This window comes from Cajanus cajan, chromosome 2, assembly GCF_000230855.2.
Source record: "Cajanus cajan strain Asha chromosome 2, NIPB_CcT2T_4, whole genome shotgun sequence".
In the NCBI taxonomy this organism is placed as follows: domain Eukaryota; kingdom Viridiplantae; phylum Streptophyta; class Magnoliopsida; order Fabales; family Fabaceae; genus Cajanus; species Cajanus cajan.
The window spans coordinates 69,606,203-69,632,755 of NC_138518.1; the positions used below are offsets into that span (position 1 = coordinate 69,606,203).

General features: G+C 34.3%; 2 protein-coding genes across 4 annotated transcripts; both read left to right on the top strand.

Annotated features, from left to right (window-relative positions):
* Positions 1 to 16,353: 16,353 nt before the first annotated feature.
* On the top strand, positions 16,354 to 21,708 carry LOC109805035 (cysteine-rich receptor-like protein kinase 43). Of its 2 annotated transcripts, none has more exons than XM_029272697.2 (6): positions 16,354 to 16,704; positions 16,764 to 16,940; positions 17,134 to 17,344; positions 18,484 to 18,718; positions 20,633 to 20,783; positions 21,073 to 21,708. In XM_029272697.2, the coding sequence occupies exons 2-6, from the start codon at positions 16,830 to 16,832 to the stop codon at positions 21,502 to 21,504; spliced, it is 1,140 nt and encodes a 379-aa protein (XP_029128530.2). In that variant the 5' UTR covers positions 16,354 to 16,704; positions 16,764 to 16,829; the 3' UTR covers positions 21,505 to 21,708. The 2 variants fall into 2 exon arrangements, with proteins under 2 accessions (XP_029128530.2, XP_020222557.2); XM_020366968.3 differs by having other exon boundaries at positions 16,801 to 16,940.
* Positions 21,709 to 23,747: 2,039 nt separating this feature from the next.
* On the top strand, positions 23,748 to 26,553 carry LOC109805325 (Ribosomal protein S24/S35). 2 transcript variants are annotated; one of them, XM_083068865.1, is made up of 5 exons: positions 23,748 to 23,975; positions 24,055 to 24,450; positions 25,390 to 25,804; positions 25,926 to 26,136; positions 26,252 to 26,553. In XM_083068865.1, the coding sequence occupies exons 1-4, from the start codon at positions 23,822 to 23,824 to the stop codon at positions 26,125 to 26,127; spliced, it is 1,167 nt and encodes a 388-aa protein (XP_082924991.1). In that variant the 5' UTR covers positions 23,748 to 23,821; the 3' UTR covers positions 26,128 to 26,136; positions 26,252 to 26,553. The 2 variants fall into 2 exon arrangements, with proteins under 2 accessions (XP_082924991.1, XP_020222954.2); XM_020367365.3 differs by having other exon boundaries at positions 23,749 to 23,975; positions 25,926 to 26,553.

Sequence of the window (26,553 nt, forward strand, 5' to 3'; positions counted from 1 at the left end):
TCTCGAATAACGCACACGCCGACACCGAGCAATCCTCGACTGATCACTCAAAAAGTGCGCTCGAGCCCGACAGGTTTCCCTCCCGAGTAACCTCATCGGCTAAGGATGTACCTAGGTTGAGCATTACGCACATACGCCGACGCCAAGCAATCCTCGGTCGATCACTCAAAAAGTGTGCTCGAGCCTGACAGGTTTCCCTCTCGACTACCCTCCTCGGCTAAAGATGTACCTAACCGAGCACTACGCACGAACATGCGTCGACGCCGAGCAATCCTCGACCGATCACTCAAATCATACATTCTAGCCCGACAAGTTTCCCTCCCGAGTACCCTCCTCGGCTAAGGATGTACCTAGGCCGAGCACTACGACACGCGCCGAGGCCGAGCACGCTTGGCCGAACACTCTCAAGACGAGCACTCTCGCGGATCAACTACACTTCGCGTATCAAATCGCATGATCCGACTCCGAGGCCGAGCACGCTTCGGCCGAACACGCTCAAGCCGAGCACTCTCGCGAATCAAATACATTTCGCGTATCAAATCGCATGATCCGACTCCGAGGCCGAGCACGTTTCGACCGAACACTCTCAAGTCGAGCACTCTCGCGTGCTCCAACACACTTCGCGCATCAAATCGCGTGACCCAACATTCCGGTGCCGACCACGCTTAGGCCGAACACGCTCAAGCCGAGCACTCTCGTGGATTAAATACACTGCATATCAAATCCCGTGACCCAACATTCCGGGGCCGACCACGCTTAGGCCGAACAGGCTCAAGCTGAGCACTCTCGCGGATTAAATACACCGCGTATAAAATCGCGTGATCCGACTCCGAGGCCGAGCACGCTTCGACCGAATACTCTCAAGCCGAGCACTCTCGCGGATCAAATACATCACATATCAAATCGCATGATCTGACTTCGACTCCGAGCACGCTTCGATCGAACAAGCTCAAGCCGAGCACTCTCGCAGATTAAATACACCGCGTATCAAATCGCGTAACCCAACATTTCGGGGCCGACCACGCTTAGGCCGAACACGCTCAAGCCGAGCACTCTCACGGATTAAATACACCACGTATCAAATAGCGTGATCCGACTCCGAGGCCGAGCACGCTTCGGCCGAACACTTTCAAGTCGAGCACTCTCGCGGATCAAATACATCGCATATCAAATTGCATGATCTGACTCCGAGGCCGAGCACGCTTCGGCCGAACACGCTCCAGCCGAGCACTCTCGCGGATCAAATACACCCGCGTATCAAATCGCGTGATCCGACTCCGAGGCTGAGCACGCTTCGGTCGAACACTCTCAAGACGAGCACTCTCGCGGATCAAATACATCGCGTATCAAATCACATGATCTGACTCCGAGGCCGAGCACGCTTGGCCAAACACTCTCAAGACGAGCACTCTCGCGGATCAAATACACTTCGCGTATCAAATCGTATGATCCGACTCCGAGGCCGAGCACGTTTCGGCCGAACACTCTCAAGTCGAGCACTCTCGCGTGCTCCAAGACACTTCGCGAATCAAATTGCGTGACCCAACAATCCGGTGCCGACCACGCTTAGGCAGAACACGCTCAAGCCGAGCACTCTCGCGGGTTAAATACACCGCGTATCAAATCGCGTGACCCAACATTCCGGGGCCGAGCACTCTCGCGGATTAAATACATCGCGTATCAAATCGTGTGATCCGACTCCGAGGCCGAGCACGCTTCGGCCAAACACTCTCGAGCCGAGCACTCTCGCGGATCAAATACATCGCATATCAAATCGCATGATCTGACTCCGACTTCGACTCCGACTCTGAGCACGCTTCGGTCGAACACGCTCAAGCTGAGCACTCTCGCGGATTAAATACATCGCGTATCAAATCGCGTAACCCAACATTCCGGGGCCGACCACGCTTAGGCCGAACACACTCAAGCCGAGCACTCTCACGGATTAAATACACCATGTATCAAATCGCGTTATCCGACTCCGAGGCCGAGCACCTATCAGCCGAACACTCTCAAGCCGAGCACTCTCGCGGATCAAATACATCGCATATCAAATTGCATGATCCGACTCCGAGGCCGAGCACGCTTCGGCCGAACACGCTTCAGCCGAGCACTCTCGCGGATCAAATACACCCGCGTATCAAATTGCATGATCCGACTCCGAGGCCGAGCACGCTTCGGCCAAACACTCTCAAGACGAGCACTCTCGCGGATCAAATACACTTCCGCGTATCAAATCGCATGATCTGACTCCAAGGTCGAGCACGCTTCGGCCGAACACTCTCAAGCCGAGCACTCTCACGTACTCCAGCATTTTGAGGCCGAGCACGCCTAGGCGGAGCACTCCTGAGCCGAACTCACACCAAGCATTAATTCGCGACAAACATGAATTTAACCCCCCTTCGGCTGAGCATACCATTCGGTTGTGTTTATATTACTAGGCGTTAATGAATATGGAAAAAAATTGGAAAGTAAAATATTTCATTAAAGTATGGCCGATCAGTACGGCTACATACACAAAAAATCATCTTTATCCACGACGCTAATGACCGATCACAAAAGGCACTAATGGCCTGATTACAAGCAAGCAAAAAATCCTAACCCTAACCTACTACCACTAGAGTCAACCTCTTACACCGCGGCCGAGTCCTCCGGATTCTCATCACCGACCACATCAATGATCGGCTCCTCCTCCCTTGTCGGTGGGGCCTCTTTGTCAGGCTGAGCACCCTGAGGGGACTTGGCGTAACTTATGAACTTTTCACCGTAGAAATCCCGACTAACATCAAAATTGAAGTTAGCCGGGACCTCACAAAAGTAGAAGGCATGTCGCATAGCATGTTGGAAGCCGGCATCGTGCTGGTCGAGAATTTTCTCGGTGGCCTCGGCTTCGAACTTGGTAGCGGCCTCATTTAGCCGAGCAATCTCGGCAGCTGCAGCGGTGGCCTCGACTTTCATTTTCTGGACTGTCAACTTCAAGTCGTCGGCCTCTCTCCTATGGGCGTCGGCTGCCCTCTTTAGTTCTTCAACCGACTCGGTGACCTTTGCATTGGCGGTCAATGTCTCCTTCAACGTCGCCTCAGCCTCCTTAAGCCGCCCCTGCAACCTCTCCTCGAAAACAGCCGACCTCATCATAACATGCTTAGCAATTAGGGAGGACGTTTGGCACAAGAAAATTCGAACCGGCCACGACCACCGAGGTTAGCAAAACCGACTACACTAGGAACATGCACACTATTACTAGCGGTCGGAAGCAACATCTGCCATTCCACGCCGAGAACCACAACCCTATACAATTAAAACGTCTTCGTTTTTCCCATCCTCGACGCTGCGGGGGTTGTATACTGTATGGTAGCTGAATAGGCCGAATACCCGAGTTCGTGGCCGACTAGACCGAATACCCGAGTTCGTGGTCGACTAGGCCGAATACCCGAGCTTGTGGCCGACTAGGCCGAATACCCGAGTTCGTGGACGACCAGGTCGAATACCCGAGCCCACCGACCACTCATAATCTGAACGGAACGTGTCGGTGTGCTCGGCCAAGTCACGGATTTACGCCAGGATAATTATGGAGAGGTTAATTTATGTAATGCACCGGATTAGCCCCCTAATTTCCCGGGGCCCAGTCCTTAATTACGGCCCAATAAGAATCACTATAAATAAGACCCCAACGAGGTACGTAACTAACTTTTCAACTACCGCATTTAATACGCCGAGCACTTACTTGAGCGTTGAAGTGTCTTTGCAGGCACCCCCCTCATTTCGGACTACTCGGAGAAGGACGATAAGACCTAGACCCCGGACCCGACCCGTTACAACAAGGATAATTGGAGTGTGTATCCTAATACAGGAACATCTTTACTCTTTAATCCTCGGCAATTTTGGCGCAGTGAGAGTAAACAAACTCTAATAATTTTTTTAATACATTATAAAATGCAATTTTGAGATAGAGAAGACAAAATAAAATTGAATAAGTGAATGTAATTCTTCACTGGGCCAAGTTACAAACACAACTTAGTACACAAATTAATTTAGTGTCGGTGAATCAAGAATGATCACGACAGTGTATTCTTTTTCGTTGTAAAATTATAAAGAATTTCGTACAGTGTGTACTAAGGTAACACAATTAGTTAAATATTTTTAATCTTATAATTTAAAATTTGAGATGGAATTTGACCTTTCACGAGAAGTTATGTATAAGATGTAATAGATTATATCTAATGTCACTGAAAATCTTTAAAGGAAGAATTTGATGGTTAATTTTAATTTTACATGCGACATGTTTCGTTCTAATTTAAAATTTTCTTTTAAAAAGATATAGTTACAGAAGAAAGATTTTTTTCATATATATACAGTTATTGATGTGTTCTCTCTTGACTTTTGAGGCAGAGGAAACAATGAATTATTTTATGACTCCGAGGGTCCAGAAACACAGGAATTGAGCGTCTAATTGGTTGGGGATATGTTCAAAGAAACAAAATAATTGTTTTTTTTTCTTTCTAAAACTTATTGAGAGTTTTTTTTTTCTTCTTCAACAAAACAGTAGTAAAGGTGTCAATTACCAAACACTTCGTGACACTCGTCAGATATGGACATTTTACATTGTTGCAATATTTGGATGTATCGAAATAAATCAATAAATGGTTCTGTTTATTGTTTGAATCAAGAAAAATATAAAAAGGTAAGAAATCCATCATTTTTCTTTTCTCTTGGTTGCGAACAAAATATAATTATGCTTAAGAACTTTTGTCAATGTCAAATAATTGAAATTTTGAAATGATGAACAAATTTATTGTTTCAACAATTTTTTTCTTCTTTCACTTTCTTTATATTTCATATGAGAAAAAATGACTCAATTTTTTTTTTCATTTTTCTTCTGAATTAGACAGTAGTAGTTTTTTTTTTTTTTACTTGGCTCATTTTGTTTTTGCTCATTTTCAATTTAACCAGATAAAATATACATGCCTAAAATTATTTTTTTTTAAGTGATGCGAAATATCTGTCAATGTTATTAATAATTAATTTTTAAGTTTAATTAAAAATATTGACCGATTAATTTTAGTGAAGTCTATTTTTCTAATAAAGTTTTTTTTTTCATTAATCAGAGTTGATTTTTTTGAGTAATTATAATATTAATACCAATTATAAATAATAATTAATGTTTATAAGAGACCGTGAGGATATACAAAATTAATATTTTTCTTCCAACCCAATCTATTATACCTAAGATCAAAATTTCAACCTAAACATTCTGATTAATGAATACAAGACTTGTTTGATATCTTTCGTGTGAACAAATATTTTTATTAGTGGATTTTGATTTTGTTTTTATCAACAATAGTTGTTGGAAATGTCGCAGGTGCAATTTAAGATATATGAATGATGTGATGTGAGTGGACATAGTCCGTTTAAATATCCAGCTGTCTTTGAGTTATAATACTTGTGTTGATTATTTATAAATTTAATTATATATTTTTAACTATAAAAAAATTAATTTTAATTAAAATTGAGCTTCAAACGAAGTAATTAAAAATAAAGTTTTTGTATGAAATTATCGAGTTATTTACTCAAATAATATTATTTTTAAAAAAATTTACCTAAATAGCAACTGTGCAAATTTATTTCTCCAACTAGTACCGTTTATTGTTCACGTTCAGAATGGGTCGTTCTAATTTCAGAACCGGTCGTTCCAAATTAAAAAATAACACATGACGAATGGATCAGAACAAACTATTCCGAATTCAAAATTAGCACATAAAAAATGAAACCAGAACAGGTCGTTCTGAATCCGGAATGAGTCGTTCTGGCCTATAAATAAAAAAAAAATTCTCGATTTTTACTTATCAAATATCAAAACTCAAAAACTAACATCAAATAATTAAATTTATTGAATATTAATATTATAAATATAACTAAATAAATTTATTAAAATTTAATACAACAATAAAGATCAATGGTGGCGGAAACTGATTATGTTGTTCTCTAATGTCTATCTCTATAAATATCCCAGCGGGTCATGCGAGCAAGGGATATGAACTTTCTAGAACTTGCCGCAATGATACCACATTTCATTTAGCCTTACTGTAAATCTCCCGGCGGGTCAAACTTCTCTCATATGTTGCGTTTCTTCCAAATCCAAAACTCGAGAACTTTCAAGGGTCGGTCAAAGTCCAGCAGGATTAGAACAGAGATGGACATTAGAGAACAACATAATAGGAAGACATATCCAAATATTGGTCATGAATTCGGTTTCCGCCACCATTGATCTTTATTGTTGTAATGAATTTCAATAAATTTATTTAGTTATATTTATAATGTTAATATTCAATAAATTTAATCACTTGATGGTAGTATCTGAGTTTTGATATTTGATAAGTGAAAATCGAAAAAAAAAAGTCTGAATCTATAGGTCAGAACGGCCCGTTCCGGATTTAGAATGGCTCGTTCTGGTTCCACTTTTTATGTGCTAATTTTGAATCCGAAACAGCTCGTTTTAATCCATTCTCCATGTGTTATTTTTTAATCTGGAACAACTTATTCTGAACGTGAACAGTAAATAGCAGTGTTTTAAAACCCGGACCGACCGGCCGGTCGGACCGGTTGGACCGGGAACCAGTGGTCCAGCCGGTCCGAATCTGAAGTTGGATCGGTTATGCAGTCAACCCGTTTCAAACCGGATTGAACCGGTCAATTTTCCGGTTCAACCGGTGAACCGGTGGGTCAAACCGGTTCAACCACTTTTTTTTTTTTTTTTAATTTTTAAGGGACCATAAATCACAAAAATAATAATGAAAATTAAATCTCTTAATGAAAAAGCAAGGAGTCTTATTAAATATAACAATGACTACTTGTTCTAATATATTTGTTTGCAATATATACAACTTAAATAATTTTTATAGTATTTTTAGGTTCGTTCCTGGAGTATCCACCGCCGACAGCAGTGACTAATCTCCTCGCTACGTTGGAGGCACCTCAAAGGGTGGGATAGCTGGCCCCAAGATTTAACACGGCTGCATACACAAGGCAGGATTCGAACTCCTGACCTTGCTTAAGCGTGGATCAACCCCTACCGCTGAACCACACGCTTGGGGTTAAATAATTTTTATAGTATATTATTACTTTTAAATTATATATTTAATAATTCAATATCTATGTAAATATTACATATATTATTTTGTGATATTAATTGCAAGCATATTATATATGTACATATTATTTATATTTTTAATTTGTATTAATATACCATTTAACATGTAATTTTTTTATGTATTTTTTTACAAAATAAAAATAAAAATAATTTTAAATAAGATAGAAAAATTTAAATTTAAAATAAGATTTGAATTTATTAAAATTTATAAGTATAAATATATTTAATATGAATATTTTTAATAAAAATAAATAAAAATCGAGTCATGCGGTTGAACCAGTGACCCACCGGTTCAACCTTTGACCCACTAACCCAATACCTTAACCGGTTCGATGACCGGTCCGGTTTTTAAAACTATGATAAATAGTGCTAGTTGAAAAAATAAATTTATACAATTTCTATTTAAGTAAAAAAATTTTAAAATAATATTATTTGAATAAAAAATTCAAAATTATCAACTCAAAATAAAGCGTACATTTTTTTTTATTCTAATCCAATATATATACTTGTAATAACTAGCATACGTTGATAAATACAGGCAAACATGATACTTTATTGAATTTATTTTGATACATTGCAAGAATAAATTTTTACGCTCTGAATAAAAAATAAGTAATTTGAAATATAATTTTTAAAAAAATAGTATGTAAAACTCAAGTATCTTATTAGATGTGGTGCTCGAGTATTGAAGATTCCTGTGTGCTTACGTGGGAATAGAGTTCCGTTTGGCTCCCAGCATTCGATGACAATATGACCACTCAACATAACAAATTTTCCGTTTATGCTAATGACATTTTCCACCGTAATGAAAGTTATATAAGACGTATGTGCAGTGTTTTAAAACCCGGACCGACCCGGCCGGTCGGACCGGTTGGACCAGGAACCGGCGGTCCAGCCGGTCCGAATCTGAAGTTGAATCGATTATGCAGTCGATCCGTTTCAAACCGGATTGAACCGGTCAATTTTCCGGTTCAACCGGTGAACCGGTGAGTCAAACTGGTTCAACTACTTTTTTTTTTTTTTTTTAAATTTTTAAGGGACCATAAATCACAAAAATAATAATGAAAATTAAATCTCTTAATGAAAATTAAATCTCTTAATGAAAAAGCAAGGAGTCTTATTAAATATAACAATGACTACTTGTTCTAATATATTTGTTTGCAATATATACAACTTAAATAACTTTTATAGTATATTATTAATTTTAAATTATATATTTAATAATTCAATATCTATGTAAATATTACATATATTATTTTGTGATATTAATTGCAAGCATATTATATATGTACATATTATTTATATTTTTAATTTGTATTAATATACCGTTTAACATGTAATTTTTTTATGTATTTTTTTACAAAATAAAAATAAAAATAATTTTAAATAAGATAGAAAAATTTAAATTTAAAATAAGATATGAATTTATTAAAATTTATAAGTATAAATATATTTAATATGAATATTTTTAATAAAAATAAATAAAAATAAATAAAAATCGAGTCATGCGGTTCAACCAGTAACCCACCGATTCAACCTTTGACCCACTAACCCAATACCTTAACCGGTTTGATGACCGGTCCGATTTTTAAAACTATGCCTATGCCTTTACGTAACATTCCATGTCATTTACTCTCTTGTCTCTTCGATCCCTTTTACCACCCACTTCTTCTCCATACATCATCCATAGAAAATCATTGTGCCTATACATGTAAAAAAGTCAAACCGATTTGACTTATATTAAAAAATCTAAATTAATTTTAAAATAAAATAAAATTCATTATTTAATTCATTTTTATAAAATAGATTGATTCAATATTTTAAAAAAAATTATCCACGTATGAGTAAATAATAAATAATTATATTAAATTAATCCAATTTTAAAAAAAATTAATTTATATCTTTAAAAGTTTAAATTAATTCACTTTATGAAGGTGAATCAGTTAACTAATTTATATATATATATATATATATATATATATATATATATATATATATATATAAATGAATCGGTTTTTGTTTGATTTGAAGTTTTTAAAAATTTATGAACATCCCTAATGTCGAAAATTTTATTACAGATCTTTCTTGAACATTATACATATAATTAAATGATAATGTAAAAGGAATTTACAATTTTAATATATTTTAATTAAAAATGATTATAAAATCTTGTTTGTATCTCTTGGCTGTGTGTTCAAGGCATTAAAGTGTAAATTCAAACATAACAATCATTTATTCTTAACTATACGCAAAGATTAAAATAAATAAAAACTTTTTCAAAGATATTTTCTCACTTAATGAGTGATAATTTTATTATTGCTCCTTTGATATATATTATTCAAGCACAATGGAGATATTAATTCAGAAATTTATCCTAACAATTATTTTTTAAATGCTGAATTTTTTTTAGATTAAATTTTAAAACACATTCTTAAAAGATTTGAATCGCAATTTGGATATTTTGACAAACGCAACTTAGGTTGGATACTTATCCACGCAATAGAAGGTTAGTATGGCTAAGGAAAAGCACTTGGTCTTAGATATCTTTGAATGGACATAGAGAATCAATTAATAAAGGTTTAGTCAAGGTGTGTGTTCTTGCGGGCTCAAATATTACCTAAATTCAATAACTAACATATAATGGATTTTTTTTTTTTATAAAGAGAAAAATATGGTTTTAACTAAGTTTTCTGTGTTCATTGTTTTGTAATAAAAGTTTAATATTTTCATATTGTATTTATTAATAACTTAGCACGTGCAGTATACATGATAAAATTTATTTTATATAATAAAAATTTATAATAAGTAAATACTTCTTTTAATATATAAGTTACATTTTATATTTATGATAAACATATTATATTGTGATACAATATTATTTTAATTATTTGATATTTTTAAAAACTATTATTTGAAAAATAAAGATAAAAAAGATAAATTATAAGAAATAAATAATTATAAGATAAATATATAAATGATAACAACTATTATAAATACTTCCATTTAAGGAAAATGTCTAAAACATTCTGGTTGATAAATATCTCTTAAAAGTATCATCGCTTAATAAAATTATTTTAATTTATATATCAACATTTTATAAAAATAAATTAAGATAAATAACATAGTAACTTGATAAGAAGATTTAAAGTGTTATATTATGTTCATGTGAATTTTTCCTTCACTATTCATTAATTCAAATGTATATTAAATATAAGATTTTAAATAATTATTAAAGAAGTGAACAAGTTTATGATATATGACTATATAATATATATAAATATGATATAAAACTATTTTTTTAATATAAATACATTCTAACTAAACTTATAAAATAATAAAACATATGTGATAATATAGAGGATTTGAATAGAACGCACACATGTGGTCAGTCACAAACTTAAGACTTTTATAGTTAGTGGAAACAATTTATTTAAAAAATAACTATTATTATATATATGAAAATAAAATCATAAATATTACATGAAAAATGAAGAACATTATTCATTAGGAATGAAAAATGAGTTAGGACCAACATATAAAGAGTAATTAATAAAAGACAAACATTGATAACAACTAAGAAATTTATATCACTAAATTCAAATTATAAATTTAGGGAGGCGAAAAAAAAAATAACATAAAACACATACTTGTATTATCCTTAAATTTAAGGGTGTAACTGTGTAATGACCTGACAGATGACTATACTTAATATGACATAGTAATTATGCAGCAAAAAACATAAACTTACCCAATTACATTAAGGTTATCATACAATAGTCATCTAGATATTCATGTAATGGATATATGTATATGATACATAAAACATAAAACAAACCCTACCTATATGACTAAAAAACATAAAATCTTTTAAAGGGTTACATATATACCATATGCATATATACAATCTATATATCGATATATACAAGTATTCAAAATATAACCCTATCACTCGATTAAGCATCTGTACACAACTAAACTACATCAAAGTAATAAACTCAAAATGAGTCATCTTTAGCCTGACCTTCCACCAAGCAAGTCATTCACCTTAATTTTGTTCTGCTCTCATATTAAGTATGATCATTGTAGTCCAACCACAAAGAAAAAAGGATAAACTTGTGAAAAAATCAATATAATAATAAGATAAGAAACACAACCCCATCAACTAAGTTCAACTTAAACAACAACAAGCTAATTTATAGCACAATGTCAACTTATCAACATCAGTTACAACCTTCAATCATTATATACAACTTACAACATAAACAACACATAAACAACTAATGTGTCATTACACATATCAATTAATGGAGATCTTCTACAACAAAGGTGAACAATTTAAGTGGTTTGACTGTACTGAATCACTACGATTGACTTATCACAACCATCTCGGGTAAATACAATGTTAGGCCTCTTAGAGTACCTAGTAAACAACTTAAATTGATTTATCAAGTTTTACCACTTAAATTAGGAAAGTCTAGTACTATTGTCAAGGTAAAACAACTTGGATGTGAGTCTATCACAACTTTAACATGCACATCTAAGCCTTACATGGAATTATTCTGCCAACTATCCTCCAAATACTATGCACCTTTTTAGTAATCAGTTAAAAATTTTATCCTTTAACTTTATATTTTACTCAATTGGTCACTTTATACACATATGACTCAACCTTGCCTTTGTATGGATCAACATTTGGTCACTTTTATAATCAATAATATAGCTTGACCTGATCCCATAGTGTTTCCATATAAAACCTAGAGGAGACGACTAAAAAACAATTAACCATTTAAAAATCAACTTACTTACTAAAGGATTCTCAACTTGGGTTCTTAAAGCACCATAACTTATATCCACAAAAAAAAAGATATTTTAATATTCAAAACAACTTTACTCTCCTCTAATTTTTATGTATCTCAACTTAAACATGTATCTCATCTTCACATGCCTATACAACTTAACAACTTTCATCAACTTACTACATACAACTTAAAACAACACATATCTTACAACTTAGTCAACTTCATAAACTCTTGTTAATAAGCAACTTACAATTAAAGAAACTTTAAATGTCATTATAAATTGTGGAGAAAGATAAAAACTAGAAATGGGTTAAATAGTGTGTATCAAAAACTCACATGTTTTTCGTAGTGAAGTAGTAACGTTGATCAAATGGGGTATGTAGAGGAGTCAAATGAAACACTGGGTATTTTTATACTAGTTCGTTTGAACCACCGAGATTATGTCCAATTCTCAATCCAACCAAATTTAGTTCCATTATCTTTAAACAAAGATACAAGTATTCTTTCAACAAGACACTTATGGCTCAACCCTAAGTATTCTTTGACTTGTCTTTTCAAACAACTACCTAAGTATTCTTTTAACAACTAACCCCTCTAAGCTAAATAACAAAGTATTCTTTTACAGTCAAACCTCTACAGGCTCAAAATAAATATTATTTTATAGACAAACCTCTCAAATCTCAATCTTATAACAATGGTTATGAAGGTTACACAAGGGTTGTATTTGTCTCACTTAGACGTTATACAACCAATACAAAACAATGTGTGTTCACAAGAAAGAATAGATTTAAAGAAAAGGTTTTTGTACAAATGTATATATTGCATCTCTTATGTAAATTATATTTGTGTCTCTAACTTTCTCGAGTTTTGAATCTTCTTATATAGTAGCTTAGAGAAAATGACCATTGCAATGCTTTCAGTCCAACTCATAAGTTTACTTTGTCTGTCTTCATCATCTTTCCTTATGATGGTAAGTGACCGTTCAACTCATTTAATGCGATCATTAAATGCATTTCACCGTCTAATTAAAGAGGCTACTTATGAATTTTCCATACAAAACGAAGCTTACAAAAGTAATGTTAATGTAGAGCAATTGTAGTAGTGACTTTATCTATTTTTCTTTATGATTTTAGGGATCTTGATTCTGACAAAAAGTATGGTTCTTCTCTTTAACAAATTTGTGAGTTCTAAGATGACTTTCTGGTTCAATATGTTAAGAAATGAACATTCAATAACATTTAATCACTTGATGGTAGTCTCTGAGTTTTGGTATTTTATAAGTAAAAATCGAAAAAAAAAACCTAAATTTGTAGGCCAGAACGGCCCGTTATGGTTCTACTTTTTATTTGCATTTTTTGAATCTGGAACGGCCCATTCGAATCCATTCGTCATGTGTTATTTTTTAATCTGAAATGACCTGTTCTGGAATCAGAACGGCCCATTCTAGAACGTGAACAGTAAAAAGTACTAGTTGAGAAAATAAATTTGCACGATTACTATTTGGGTAAATATTTTTTTAAAATAGTATTATTTGAGTAAAAAACTGAAAAATTGATAGGCTAACCAATGGAATATTATAAAAGATTATATCATTCAATAATAATAATAATAATAATAATAATTTAGTCTTTTATTTATAATATCAATAAATGAGATATTTTATTTTGATATCTATATTTTTTATTTTTGAACTAATTTATTAAATTATTTTTTAATTAATTTACTTAATAATCTCACTATTTTTATTTTAATCTTAATCGGATATTTTCTTTAATTTCATCATTTCTTGTATGATGGACAATGTGTCTCATTTTCACAGTTGTATTATTAACTGTGTGCATGAAATTATGAAGACAAAGTTTATTGCACCCTCGCTTTTCAAAGGGTTTTGGTACCTTTCATACGTGGACCAATAATTTAAAGACATTTCATTTAAGTGTGCCATATCAAGTTAAATTTGAAATTATAAAATTTTGCTATTAAGTCCTTTTTTTTTCAAACTGAAGTCCAAGTGGTGTACCATGTACCATGAATCTTTACCATTAGATGCATCTAATCTAATAGCTTATTATACACACTAAATTTTCAAATTTTTTTATTAAAATAATTTAAAAAATAATAATTTACCCAAAAAAATTCTATTTACGCAACTTCCACACTTTGGTTTTCAGGTTCAGAACGGCCCGTTCTGAAATCAGAACAGCCGTTCCAGATGAAAAAACAACACATGAAGAATAGACAAGAACGGCCCGTTCCAAATCCAGAACGGCCCGTTCCAGATTCAGAAATAAGACATGTCCAGTTAAACCAGAACGGGTCGTTCTAAAATCGGAACGGCCCGTTCCAGATTCAGAAATAAGACATCTTAGTTAAAACCCTAGGCCCACCATACCCATTAGGCTCACTAAGCTCTGAAGCAATTAAAAGCCCAAAGACCCATGAAGCCCAAAATTAGGCTCAATAAGCTTAAAACCCAAAAAGTTTTATACTAAGAAGAACCCTAGGCCCACCAAACTCATTGGGCTCACTAAGCTCTGAAGCAATCAAAAGCCCAAAGGCCCATGAAGCACAAAATTAGGCCCAATAAGCTTAAAAACCAAAAAGTTTTATACCAAGGCCCATAATACAAGACCAAACAATATAAACTCCTATACTACCAAATATATGAGAAAGGTGGTCATATATGTAAAGTCCAAGTAAAGAGAATCCTAGGCCCACCAAACCCATTGGGCTCACTAAGCTCTAAAGTAATCAAAAGCTCGAAGGCCCATAAAGCCCAAAATTAGGCTCAATAAGCTTAAAACCCAAAAAGTCTTATACTAAGGTCCATAATACAAGACCAAACAATATAAACTCCTATATTACCAAATATACTACCCATTGGGCTTACTAAGCTCTGGAGCAATCAAAAGCCCAAAGGCCCATGAAGCCCAAAATTAGGCCCAATAAGCTTAAAACCCAAAAAGTCTTATACTAAAAAGAATCCTAGGCCCACCAAACTCATTGGCTCACTAAGCTCTGAAGCAATCAAAAGCCCAAAGGCCCATGAAGCACAAAATTAGGCCCAATAAGCTTAAAACCCAAAAAGTTTTATACTAAGGCCCATAATACAAGACCAAACAATATAAACTCTTATACTACCAAATATATGAGAAAGGTGGTCATCTATGTAAAGTCCTAGTAAAGAGAATCCTAGGCCCACCAAACCCATTGGGCTCACTAAGCTCTGAAGCAATCAAAAGCCCAAAGGCCCACAAAGTAAAAAATTAGGCCCAATAAGCTTAAAACCCAAAAAGTCTTATACTAAGGCCCATAATACAAGACCAAACAATATAAACTCCTATACTATCAAATATATGAGAAAGGTGGTCATCCATGTAAAGTGCAAGTAAAGAGAACCCTAGGCCCACCAAACCCATTGGGCTCACTAAGCTCTGAAGCAATCAAAAGCCCAAAGATCCATGAAGCCCAAAACTAGGCCCAATAAACTTAAAACCCAAAAAGTCTTATACTAAGGCCCATAATACAAGACAAAACACAATATAAACTCCTATACTACCAAATATATGAGAAAGGGTGTCAAGATGTATCTACTTATCTAAATGTATCTACTTGTCAATGCTTCATCAATTAAGAAATACACAGTTAAATGTGTTTAGGGTTTAGGGTTTAGGATTTATGTTGATCTGTGATAATAGTCATAACATAGATAGAAAATAGATGGAATTGACCATGTACCATTGCATGTATTATTGTGTGTGAAACAATGGGTCTTGCATTGGATGACCCATCTATGTGTGCTCACGTTTATTTTCATATGTTGACCTATCTGTCCAGAACGGGCCGTTCCGAAATCAGAACGGCCCGTTCTGGTTTAACTGGTCATGTGTTTTTTTTAATACTGGAACGGGCCGTTTAGCACGGCCCGTTCCAGTTTCAAAAAAAGATCATGACCAGTTAAACCAGAACGGGCCGTTCTGATTTCGGAACTGCCCGGTCTGATTCATTCGTCATGTGTTATTTTTTCGTCCAGAACGGCCCGTTCTGATCCATCCTTCATGTGTTATTATTTTATCGGGAACGGGCCATTCTTATTTTAGAACGGCCCGTTCCGAACCTGAATAACAGTTACGTCATTACATTGGGACATGTGTTTTTTTTTGTAATTTTTTATTATAAAATAATTATTTTAATAAAAAATTCAAAAACTTTAATCTTGTGTGATAGGGTGTATGATACATTACTTGTATAAGTGGTCCATCCAAGAATTTACTTAACACTTAAGACTATTTTACAATTTTTAAAAATTTAAGTGACTTGGCTTACTTAACCATTAAAATTATACCACATAGGAAAGGTTCCAAAACTCACTAAAATGCAAGGTTCCGTAGAGTTTCTCAATTATGAATGCATAGTTGAGCCGAGTCAAGGATGCGTCAGTGGGTCAACAAGCGCAACACGCTTTTCTCTTCGATTGTTTTGGTTTTGTTCTCTCTCTCTCTCCGTATCAACAAGACTATTTTCTTCTCTTACGCTAGCACCTCTCAATCTCATTTCCCAACGCCACCAACCCATTCTCCTTTTTTCCAGAAAGATCACAACTTTGCTTCCAGACTCCCTCTTTTTTATTCCTCTTTCATGGGCAGTTCTTGTGATCCAGAACCATAGCCATGGACAAGGACAAGGACAAGGACAAGTCTCATAGTCACAGTTTTCTTCACAGTATCGTCAAACACTTCAAATTCGGTTCCAGTAAAGGTATTTTTCCTTTCTTTCTTCTTCAATTTTCGCTTACACGATTTGTCTGATTATATTAGGACTCTGTTTGTTTCTGCTCTGTTGTTTTTCTATCAGAGCGAGACAATGAAGCTGATATACAGAAAATGGCTGCACAGGAGCAGAAGATCTTCGCCTACGAAACCTTGGCTGCTGCCACAAAAAACTTTAGTGCTATTCATAAGCTAGGCGAGGGAGGTTTTGGACCTGTTTACAAGGTAAAATCAAAATTCAATCCCCAATTTTCTCTTTCTTTGAAAATTTAGAAAGCTTTTCAATTGGTTCAAGTATATGTTTTATCTCAAAATGAATTGAAACCTAGTTCTCTCTTCCCAAATTGATGGTTGGGGTAAAATGAGAACCAAAGACCTGTTATGATTTGTGGAATTTGTGTTTTGGGTTTGCTTGCAGGGGAAGCTGAATGATGGGAGAGAGATTGCTGTGAAGAAGCTATCACACACTTCAAATCAAGGGAAGAAGGAGTTCATGAATGAGGCCAAGTTGTTGGCTCGTGTGCAGCATCGGAATGTGGTCAATTTGGTGGGCTATTGTGTCCATGGCACCGAGAAACTACTTGTTTATGAGTACGTTGCTCATGAGAGCCTTGACAAGCTTCTATTCAGTAAGTGCCTCTATTCTATATTTCTAATGCCACCCTTTATTCTGTTCAACAAAATCATTCATGAAATCAATAAAAGCCATCTCATCTTCTAAAACGTTAATTTTAACTAGGGTTTTTTTAGACCATGCTTTTTGTAGTCATGCCGCACAAAATTTAGATCAATGATTTGGCGTGCTGGTATTTGAATTGATTATCATTATTTCTAAGAAATGAAAATGATCTTAATTTTACAGTCTCAATCAAGATAACTATCGAGTCCATATTATTTACCATGAATGATGTGAATTGAGTTTTCCCTTCAACCCATATTTCATCTGGTCTAGCTGACGATGGAACATGGACTTTCCGTGCGCACCCTCCCTCCTGATTAAATATTTAATGGTCAAACAAGTTTTCTTTTTCTCTATCAGAAGCAGTTTTTTTTTTCATAATTCTTGGAATGTGCTTTATCGTTCTCTTACATACTCTATTTTAATCGTATTATTATTCAATATGGTATCTGCAACACACATATGTAGGCGGTCCAATGTCCACTTGATAGGGGAGATCATCTTAGAATGTGTATTTCAATCTTATAAAATTATAGTTTATAAGACGATAAATTTTTAATTTTAGCTTAACCTTTAGCAACAGCATGGACCGCCACCTATCCATGTTTACCTTATATTTTTTATGAGGTCTCCTGATGGAGCCGATGCTCTGAAAGAGACTGCACTGGAGACCCTGACTTTGACGTACATAAAATTATTCGTTGAATATCTTGCGTAGATCAATAGAATGTTCCCGATGAAACTCCCCTTATCCATCTTATGAAAGCCATGACGACATGTGTTGGATGAACCATCCTCACCATCTTCTCTTTTTCTTTTCAATCAAGCACATGCCCAATTAATAAACGGCAGCCTTGGAAGTTAGAAGTCAAACTTTAAAGGTTCTCCCTACGAAGTGATAGTGGAAACTTCCTAAACCTTAATTCTCCTTTTCTAGATTTATTTGTTGTCATAATTCCACTATACATGTCCTATAAATTATTATATCACCATACTTATACCCCAGTAAATATAATAATGAAGAATTGTGGTTGGTTTTGTTAGAGATTAATTGTTGTTTTGTATAACAGTAAGTTGAAATGGATGCAGAATCACACAAGAGAGAAGAACTTGATTGGAAACGTAGGTTTGGCATAATCACAGGGGTGGCAAAGGGGTTGCTTTATCTTCACGAAGACTCACACAATTGCATCATCCATCGCGACATAAAGGCGAGTAACATCTTGCTTGATGACAAATGGACGCCCAAGATTGCAGATTTTGGCATGGCCCGTCTCTTCCCCGAAGATCAGAGCCAGGTCAATACACGTGTGGCGGGAACCAAGTAAGCCTAAGCTTTTATCTATTTTTTTTTATATATTTTTTGTCAAAACTTTTCAATCAAATTTTCAATATACTTCCAGATAAATAGTTGCTTCTTCACTATTAAAATAAAATAATTTTCCGTATGCGCACACACTATTGGAATATTCTTAACTTTTTTTTTTAAGTTTCATAACAGTTGTCTTAAAGATACTTATCAAGAACTATTTTATGCATTTGTCTTTATTATTTAATATACTGCACTTGTTGCCCTTCGTGTTCTCCTTATAAAACAAGTTATCTTTTTAGAGGATTTTAGTAATTTAAGAATATAAAAAGTTAACAAAAATATATACAACTAACGTAGTTTTGGATGATGATAAAAAGTCAACACTATTCATTAACTAAACAAAAATAAATAAATAAAATAAAATAAAGAATTATAAGATTTTTTTTAACGTTTTTGGGTTTAATAATAATAGTAATAAAAATATTTTTAATTTAACATGGGAAAAAAATGGAACATAAAAGTGAACAATATGCCGACTACTTCAACGTGAAAAAATAGAAAAGGAGAATGAAAGAAAACTATTACTAATAAATTAAAAACTTAATGTTTTAATTCGGGAAGATAATAAATATTTAAAATAAATAGCATATAAACTTATTTTAATAACCCTTTGGTGTGTGTAAATAATTAGAGCAGTATTTCCTTCCTCTAAAATTTTTAGTTCACATACTCTTGCAGAAAAACTTATCTCTTAAGCTACTGGAGTTAATCTAGTGATCGAGAGAAAAGAGTTGCGGTGGAAATAAAATGACCTAAGTTTGATCCTTATTGTGCAAGTGTAATCTTTCTAAAGGATTAAAAAAAACTTATCTTAATAAAACATTAATCAACCGATATAAAGAATTAATGGAGTTTTTTTTTTTCACTAAGAATGAATGGAGTTAAAAATAAACTATTCTTACAATTTTCTTTCTTCAACAATGAAAGTTGATTTTGATAATTTAAAACTAAAAGTGAATTGTTATTGTAAAAAATTGAGCGACTAAAATGTGGATAAATTTGAGTTATTTTATAAAAGACACATAATGTATTTTGTTAGTGTTCTTACCGGAGATCGGTCGTAAGGGACGATCTGCTGAGCAAGATTGGTGAGTCTCCTTTGCTGGGTACGTTCGCTGTTCCAAAGTAAGGGTGATACATGCAAAAGAGACTCTGATGCCAAAGTTAGTGTTTGCGGGTATATGGGTCTCGTATAAGTAATGCACGTACCTTAGTGTGAATTAGGGTTTTTCTGGGTCTTGGGCTTAAGATCAGTTGTGACCTGTTCAAGTAATGGGCCTTTGTCTTGGTCGATGTCGTGTGGCGCGTATCCGATGTCAATCTGCGTTGTGAAGCCGAGTTCAAGCTCGACTTCGCGGCACCAATAGTATAGTTAGAAATAAAGAAACACATTAAACAATATTCTATAAATTATAAATTACATCAATTTAATTATTAGTTTTAAAATGTTTATAAAAAGTTCATAAAATATAATTATTTTATGATAATATTTTATTTTGATATGTGTGTTTTCTTTGAAATATAAGTGAATTTTTATTGTTTATTACATATTTATAAATATTTTAATTATTTAAAATTTAGGGCGCATGATCATTCAGAAATTTTGATTTGTAAAAAATCAGCATTTATTAAAAGTATACTATCATTCCTCTTTTAAAAATTTATAAATAGCTTTTTATGTTTTTACTATGGTAAATATTTTTAAATAAAAGGTTATAATTTTTGTCTTCGTACCATGTACATATATGAATTCAGCGAATGAAAAGGTTGCGTATTAGTTGGGATACATCCTTGCATAAGTCAATTTTTGTGACTAGTTATGGGCGTTTGGTATAGTTTTAATTAATATGGTTGGGAATTGGACAGTGGGTACATGGCTCCGGAATATGTTATGCATGGAAACCTCTCGGTGAAGGCAGACGTATTTAGTTATGGAGTTTTGGTATTGGAGTTGATCAGCGGCCAACGAAACTCGTCTTTCAATTTGGATGTGGACGCGCAGAATCTCCTTGATTGGGTAACACTCTTCACTCATTTCTCATCAAAGGACTTAGGTAGTACAGTCACCCAATATCTTTTAGTATTTTTGTATAAAAAAATGTCCCATTCACATTTCCATTACTTTTTGAAGCCTTAATTAGTATTTAGTACCCAGCCTAACTTCACCATTACATCATGCCTACATAATCGAATTGCCTTATTCTTAAACCTTTAATTGAATTAAAAAGAAATAGTTGCTAAATTAAAGTAATGTAATGGTGCAAATAAAACAATATTAAAAACATGCGTTTTTATACATTACACAGGCATACAAGATGTACAAAAAAGGGAAGAGCCTAGAAATCGTGGATTGTACGTTAGAATGTAGAATGGTATCGGAGGAGGTAGCAATGTGCATTCAGCTAGGCCTGCTATGCACCCAAGGCGATCCACAGCTACGTCCCACAATGAGGCGCGTGGTGGTAATGCTGTCGAGGAAGCCAGGCCCAGGACACATGTCAGAACCTACGAGACCGGGTGTACCTGGTTCAAGATACAGAAGGCCTCGCAGACACTCTGCTTTGTCTTCCACCACAGTGGGTACCTCCGGTGCCTCCGATTCACACACTTCCGATTCAAGCAATAATTATACCACCGTTACTACTACTACCACTGCTACAGTGACAACCTCCGTTACTGCAGAAACGGACCCAAAAGGGAAACGTCCAATGCGAGAGGTTAGTGAGTTAGGTACTTAGTTACTGTTACTCTTTTTGCAATCTATGTGGTGTCAAGTGTGAACCAAGCAGAGTGTAGATATTGTGAGGTTAGATTAGGTTAGGAGTCACCATCGTCGGAGCTTGGCTCAACTGAATTCTTATTCTTTAATTAACATTGCATTGAATGCCCACAAATTATGTAATCTCTCATTTTTCATCGTCCCACCAAAATCATTTTGCTAAGATGAGGTGTCAGCCACAAATTTTTTTTTATTTTTTATTTATTTCGTAATAGTGTTCTAGTGTTTCACCTTAAATTAATTTAATTTTTGATAATTGATTTTTTCAACCAAAGATCGAATTCAGTGCCCGAACAAAAATTAATTCAATTCAATTGTTTCATACGAAAAAATGCTACACCTCGAAAGCAAGATTCATAGCTCAATGGCAGTTTTGTAAATTTTCTTCTAGCCGTGTAAGTACTTGGGCTGGGCCCGTGATGTCCAAACCTTATATGGAGGGAAGCCTTTTCGTCCTTACCAAAAGGAGCCAGGTTCGTGTGCAAAAACGAAGGCTCATGTTATATACACCTCCTTTCTTTTATAAGTACACTTCCTTTATTATTTTTTAAAAAATTATTAAATATTATAATTTTTTTTTAATTTTTTAATTTTACAACTCTAATTTTTAATTTATTACTTTTTTTTTTCTTTTTCACATATATTTTTTTTCTTTTTTAGTTTTCACATGTTACCAAAATAAGTGTAGTGAAAAAAGGTAAAAGAGTGCATGTAAAAATTAAAAAAGGAGGAAAGATATGTGAAAAAGATACTAAATTAAATATTATAAATATAAAATTAAAAATTAAAAATTAAAAATTAAAAAATTAAGAATATTTTAAATTTTAATTATTTTTTTAAAGGAGGTGTACTTATAAAAAAAAGGAGGTGCATATATCATGAACCAAAAACGAATCCTGTTATCGTACAATACCTTAATTTAAAAATGCTAGGGACGCACTTTTTATGACATATATTATGTTATAAACATATTATTTTTAAAATAGATGTTACTCAAAATTTGAAGGAATTAGATTTATAGGTCTTTTTTACTTTCTTATATGTTATTTGATATATCTTTTTGTTCAATGTGAAACTTTCTTTATATAATAACTTCTTTTTTTTTGAAAAAATTTAATTAGTCGAGTTTTTCTTCTCAATCATTTTTCTTTTTTCAACAAAGTTCAAATTTAAAATTTTATTTAAAAATTGAGTTCAATTTTTTCATGCTATTATAAATGTTCAAATTTTTTTTTAAAATTTGCAAGTAGATTCTTATTTGAAGTTTAAAATCCATACACAATAATATAACATGTTTTACTGTCAATCAATTATAAATCAAAATCATATTAAAAATTACTTTTAAACTAGTTGTTATGAAATCTAATGGATTAGTTTGGTTAGACATCATGCACTCATACGTACATTATAAGAATGATTTATTTATTTTTATATAAATAATTTATTTAATAAAAAATCTCATGTCCAATACAAAATCATTTATACCATGCAAACCAAGTATTAATTTTTAATTTTTTTTTTATAACTCATCATCCTTCTTTTATCACTTGGGAGTTGTGCAATATGAAAGTCTCATACAATTTTGAACGTAAGAAAGAAATGATGAGTCGTCTTTTTGAATTGACTCTCTAGTTGTTTGTCTTTCTATTATTTTGAAAGTAGCTACCTTAATTACTTAAATTTTCAACATTCCTTGTTTTATTTCTCACCAAATGAATGACATTTTTTTCATAAGTTTTAGCAATTCGTTGCATGATATCGGATAATTTCATTTCTATCAGTATTAACGGAACAAACATGAAACATACGATAGGTCAAATCATATGTATATAATTATAGAAATAATTGTTTTGTGAACAAAATTAATCTTTAACATGTAAACTTAGGGTTGCTTGACGATATAAAAACACTTTTTACTACGTAGTATATGCACTATTTTTTCTTATACTTTTTTACTTTAAATAATGAGAATCAAAATTCAGACAATTAATTACCTTATTGTTATAAAACTTCTACTTTATAAAAATAATTTAAAATGCGAGAATGGGATTATGTAAAAATTAGAATGTGAAAGCCAAAGTTTTCCATTTTCCATTTCATTAATAAGGCCAGAATTTTTTTTTTTTTTTACAGCAATAAAATCAGAATTGTTAAAAAAATAAAAGAACAAGATTTTGTCCGAAAAAAAAAAGAAAAAAAAGAGAGAAGTAAACAGAAAAGGGGGTATGTGAGGGGAAGAATGAGTTGAAACCCTAGAGCGAGAAAGAGAGAGAACCATGAGACGCAGTCTGCTGAGAAGTGCCACTCTGTACACTCGTAACCTTCTTCACTCTGCCCCCGCCGCTTCAACTCGTCCACCACCCAGGCTCTTCTCCTCCGATCAAAATCCGCCACCCGTTCCCAAACCCCCCGAAGACATCAACAACAAAGGTATCTCCCTCTTTCTCTCTCTCTTTCTTCACATCGCAACGTTCCAATTCATTCATCCGCGTTCAATTTCCCTTGGCAGAGCTGAAAACGCGCATCGAGAGCTACCTGAAGGGCGACGAGCAAGTGCTGCCGTCGATAATGGAGGCGATTCTGCAGCGGAAGCTGTCGGGGAAGCACGAGGAGACCGACGACGAGCTGATGGATGAGCTCCGCATGGGCCCCATCGACGACGTCGACGACAGGGACTTCGAGTCCGATTTCGAGGACCTCCACGACACCGACGAGGAGATCGACGATTTGTACAACGCAAGGGACGTGGTCATGAAGCGGATGGTGCAGGACGAGTACTTCAACATGGACGATAAGAAATGGGATGACATTGTTGAGGACAGCATCAAGCACGGTTATCTCAGGGACACCAAGGAGTGCGAGGAGATTCTTCAGGATATGCTCAGCTGGGACAAACTCCTCCCTGGTACACCCTTTCTCCATTCTATTCTACTTACATTTCAAGTTTCTATTACTATAGATTACCGCTGTTTTAACTGCATTTATATTTTTATCTATCAATTGTCCTAAATTCATTCCCGCTGTCAATCTCTGATTATGCTTCTCGTGATTCCAGATTCCATTATTGTCGCCAACACTCACAGACGATGCTTAATTGTGCCTAGGGAAAGTGTAAATGAAAAATATACAGGATAACTGTTTGCAGTTATCAATAATGCAGAGACCTATGTATGGGATTTTGGCAGTATGGAAATAGGAATGTTATGCATAAGTTAGAGTTTGTTTGGATAAACTTCTCCAAATATAGGAGGAAAAAAATAGGAAGGAGAATTGAAATAAGTTTTCTTTAGCTTATACATAAGTTCAAAATAAGATTATGGAGAAACTAATTGGAGATAGTTTTTACAAATTAGCTTATAATTAATTACCTTACGCATAAGCTAATTTTAGCATATAGAGAAGCTTATTTTATTTTTCTTCCTATTTTTCTCTCCTAGAAGTGTTTTTGGAGAAGTTTGTTCAAATAGGCCCATAATATGTTATGTTTCTTCATAATCATTTAGCACTTAAATGTTGTTATAATTAAGCTGGGTGTTTAGTTGGTGCGTTATTAAAGCCTGTTTGGATAAATTTTTTCATGTTTTTTGTATGTTAATTGTTACTCTCTTCTTGGCTTGACAATCCACTTTTTATCAATTTATAGATGATGCTAGATCATGTTTTGCTATGTGCTTGAAATTTTTTTGGAAGTCCCAGAAGAAATTTCATGACCATGAATTTCTGTTTGCAATTGATCTGATTCTCTGTGCATGTTTGAATTTTAGTGTAGTAGTTGCAGCTTTAGAAGTGGTTTAAGTGATGTGCTAATTCTGCTGATTTTCTTTGGTTTAATGTCTTGTGATAGATGAGATAAAACAAAAGGTGGAAATAAAATTTAATGAGCTAGGAGACATGTGTGAAAGAGGGGAACTTGAACCTGAAGAAGCCTATGAACAGTTTAAGAAGTTTGAGGATGAGATGGTAGCGGAATACATGAAGATAATGGAAAAAGAGGAGGTCCCACAGTTTGGTGATATTGCTGTGCCCGATAAGAAAAAAGATTTAGATGACCCACCGGGTGAAGGTCCAATTCTGCGGTGGCAAACTCGTGTAGTCTTTGCTCCTGGTGGTGATGCTTGGCATCCGAAAAACAGGAAAGTGAAACTGTCTGTTACTGTGAAGGAGATTGGGCTTTCAAAATACCAATTTCGCCGACTCAGAGAATTGGTTGGAAAACGTTATCATCCAGGGAGAGATGAGCTTACAATAACTAGTGAGAGGTAAAGTTTTATCCTCATAAAAATTCATTCCTTTATTATTCAATCTAGTTGCACTTGGGGGTGGACCATTACTTGAGGCAGCCATATTTGTGTTTAAAATCTTCTATTCCATATTTTGAAGGTTTGAACATCGGGAAGAAAACAGGAAGGACTGCTTAAGGACACTTCTTTCTCTCATTGAGGAGGCAGGGAAAGCCAATAAACTAGTAGATGATGCGCGGTCCTCATATGTAAAGGAGAGGCTCCGAGCCAATCCAGCTTTCATGGAGAGGCTGCATGCCAAGTCCCTGAGGTTGCGAGAATCTAATCAGGTTCCTGCTTGAGGTTTTCAGGTCTGATGTATGAATTTTTGAACATTCACCTGCCATAATTTGTCATTGGTCCCAGATTTTAGTTTCTTTCATGATTATTAACTTTATTTTATTTTTTATTTTTTGTATTTTCGAGTCCTATCATGGGTTCCAGTTGCGTAAATAACCTCTCTGCTTAGGGTAAGGCTGCATACATCTGATCCTTCCTAGACCCACAACGGTAGGAGACATATGCCCAGGGCTGACCTCTTAGTCATATATTTTGTATTTAGTGCGTGGATCACTGATAATTTTTTGCTTCTATCAGATATTGTATGCTAGTTGACTCAAATGTTACTTTTTTGTGGTGTAACATTGATCATAGAAAAGGCTGGATGACCTAAAACCGAAGCAAGGAATTTCAACATTTTATATCATAACCACATTTACATTGTCCAA

What these genes read in the sequence shown, in the direction of transcription:
- LOC109805035 (XM_020366968.3), top strand. Translation starts at nt 16,617, where the DNA reads ATGGACAAGGACAAGGACAAGGACAAGTCTCATAGTCACAGTTTTCTT. An exon ending in CAAATTCGGTTCCAGTAAAG is followed by an intron (nt 16,705 to 16,800) that starts GTATTTTTCCTT and finishes TTTTTCTATCAG; the next exon opens with AGCGAGACAATGAAGCTGAT. An exon ending in CCTTGACAAGCTTCTATTCA is followed by an intron (nt 17,345 to 18,483) that starts GTAAGTGCCTCT and finishes AAATGGATGCAG; the next exon opens with AATCACACAAGAGAGAAGAA.
- LOC109805325 (XM_083068865.1), top strand. Translation starts at nt 23,822, where the DNA reads ATGAGACGCAGTCTGCTGAGAAGTGCCACTCTGTACACTCGTAACCTT. An exon ending in CGAAGACATCAACAACAAAG is followed by an intron (nt 23,976 to 24,054) that starts GTATCTCCCTCT and finishes TTCCCTTGGCAG; the next exon opens with AGCTGAAAACGCGCATCGAG. An exon ending in CTGGGACAAACTCCTCCCTG is followed by an intron (nt 24,451 to 25,389) that starts GTACACCCTTTC and finishes GTCTTGTGATAG; the next exon opens with ATGAGATAAAACAAAAGGTG.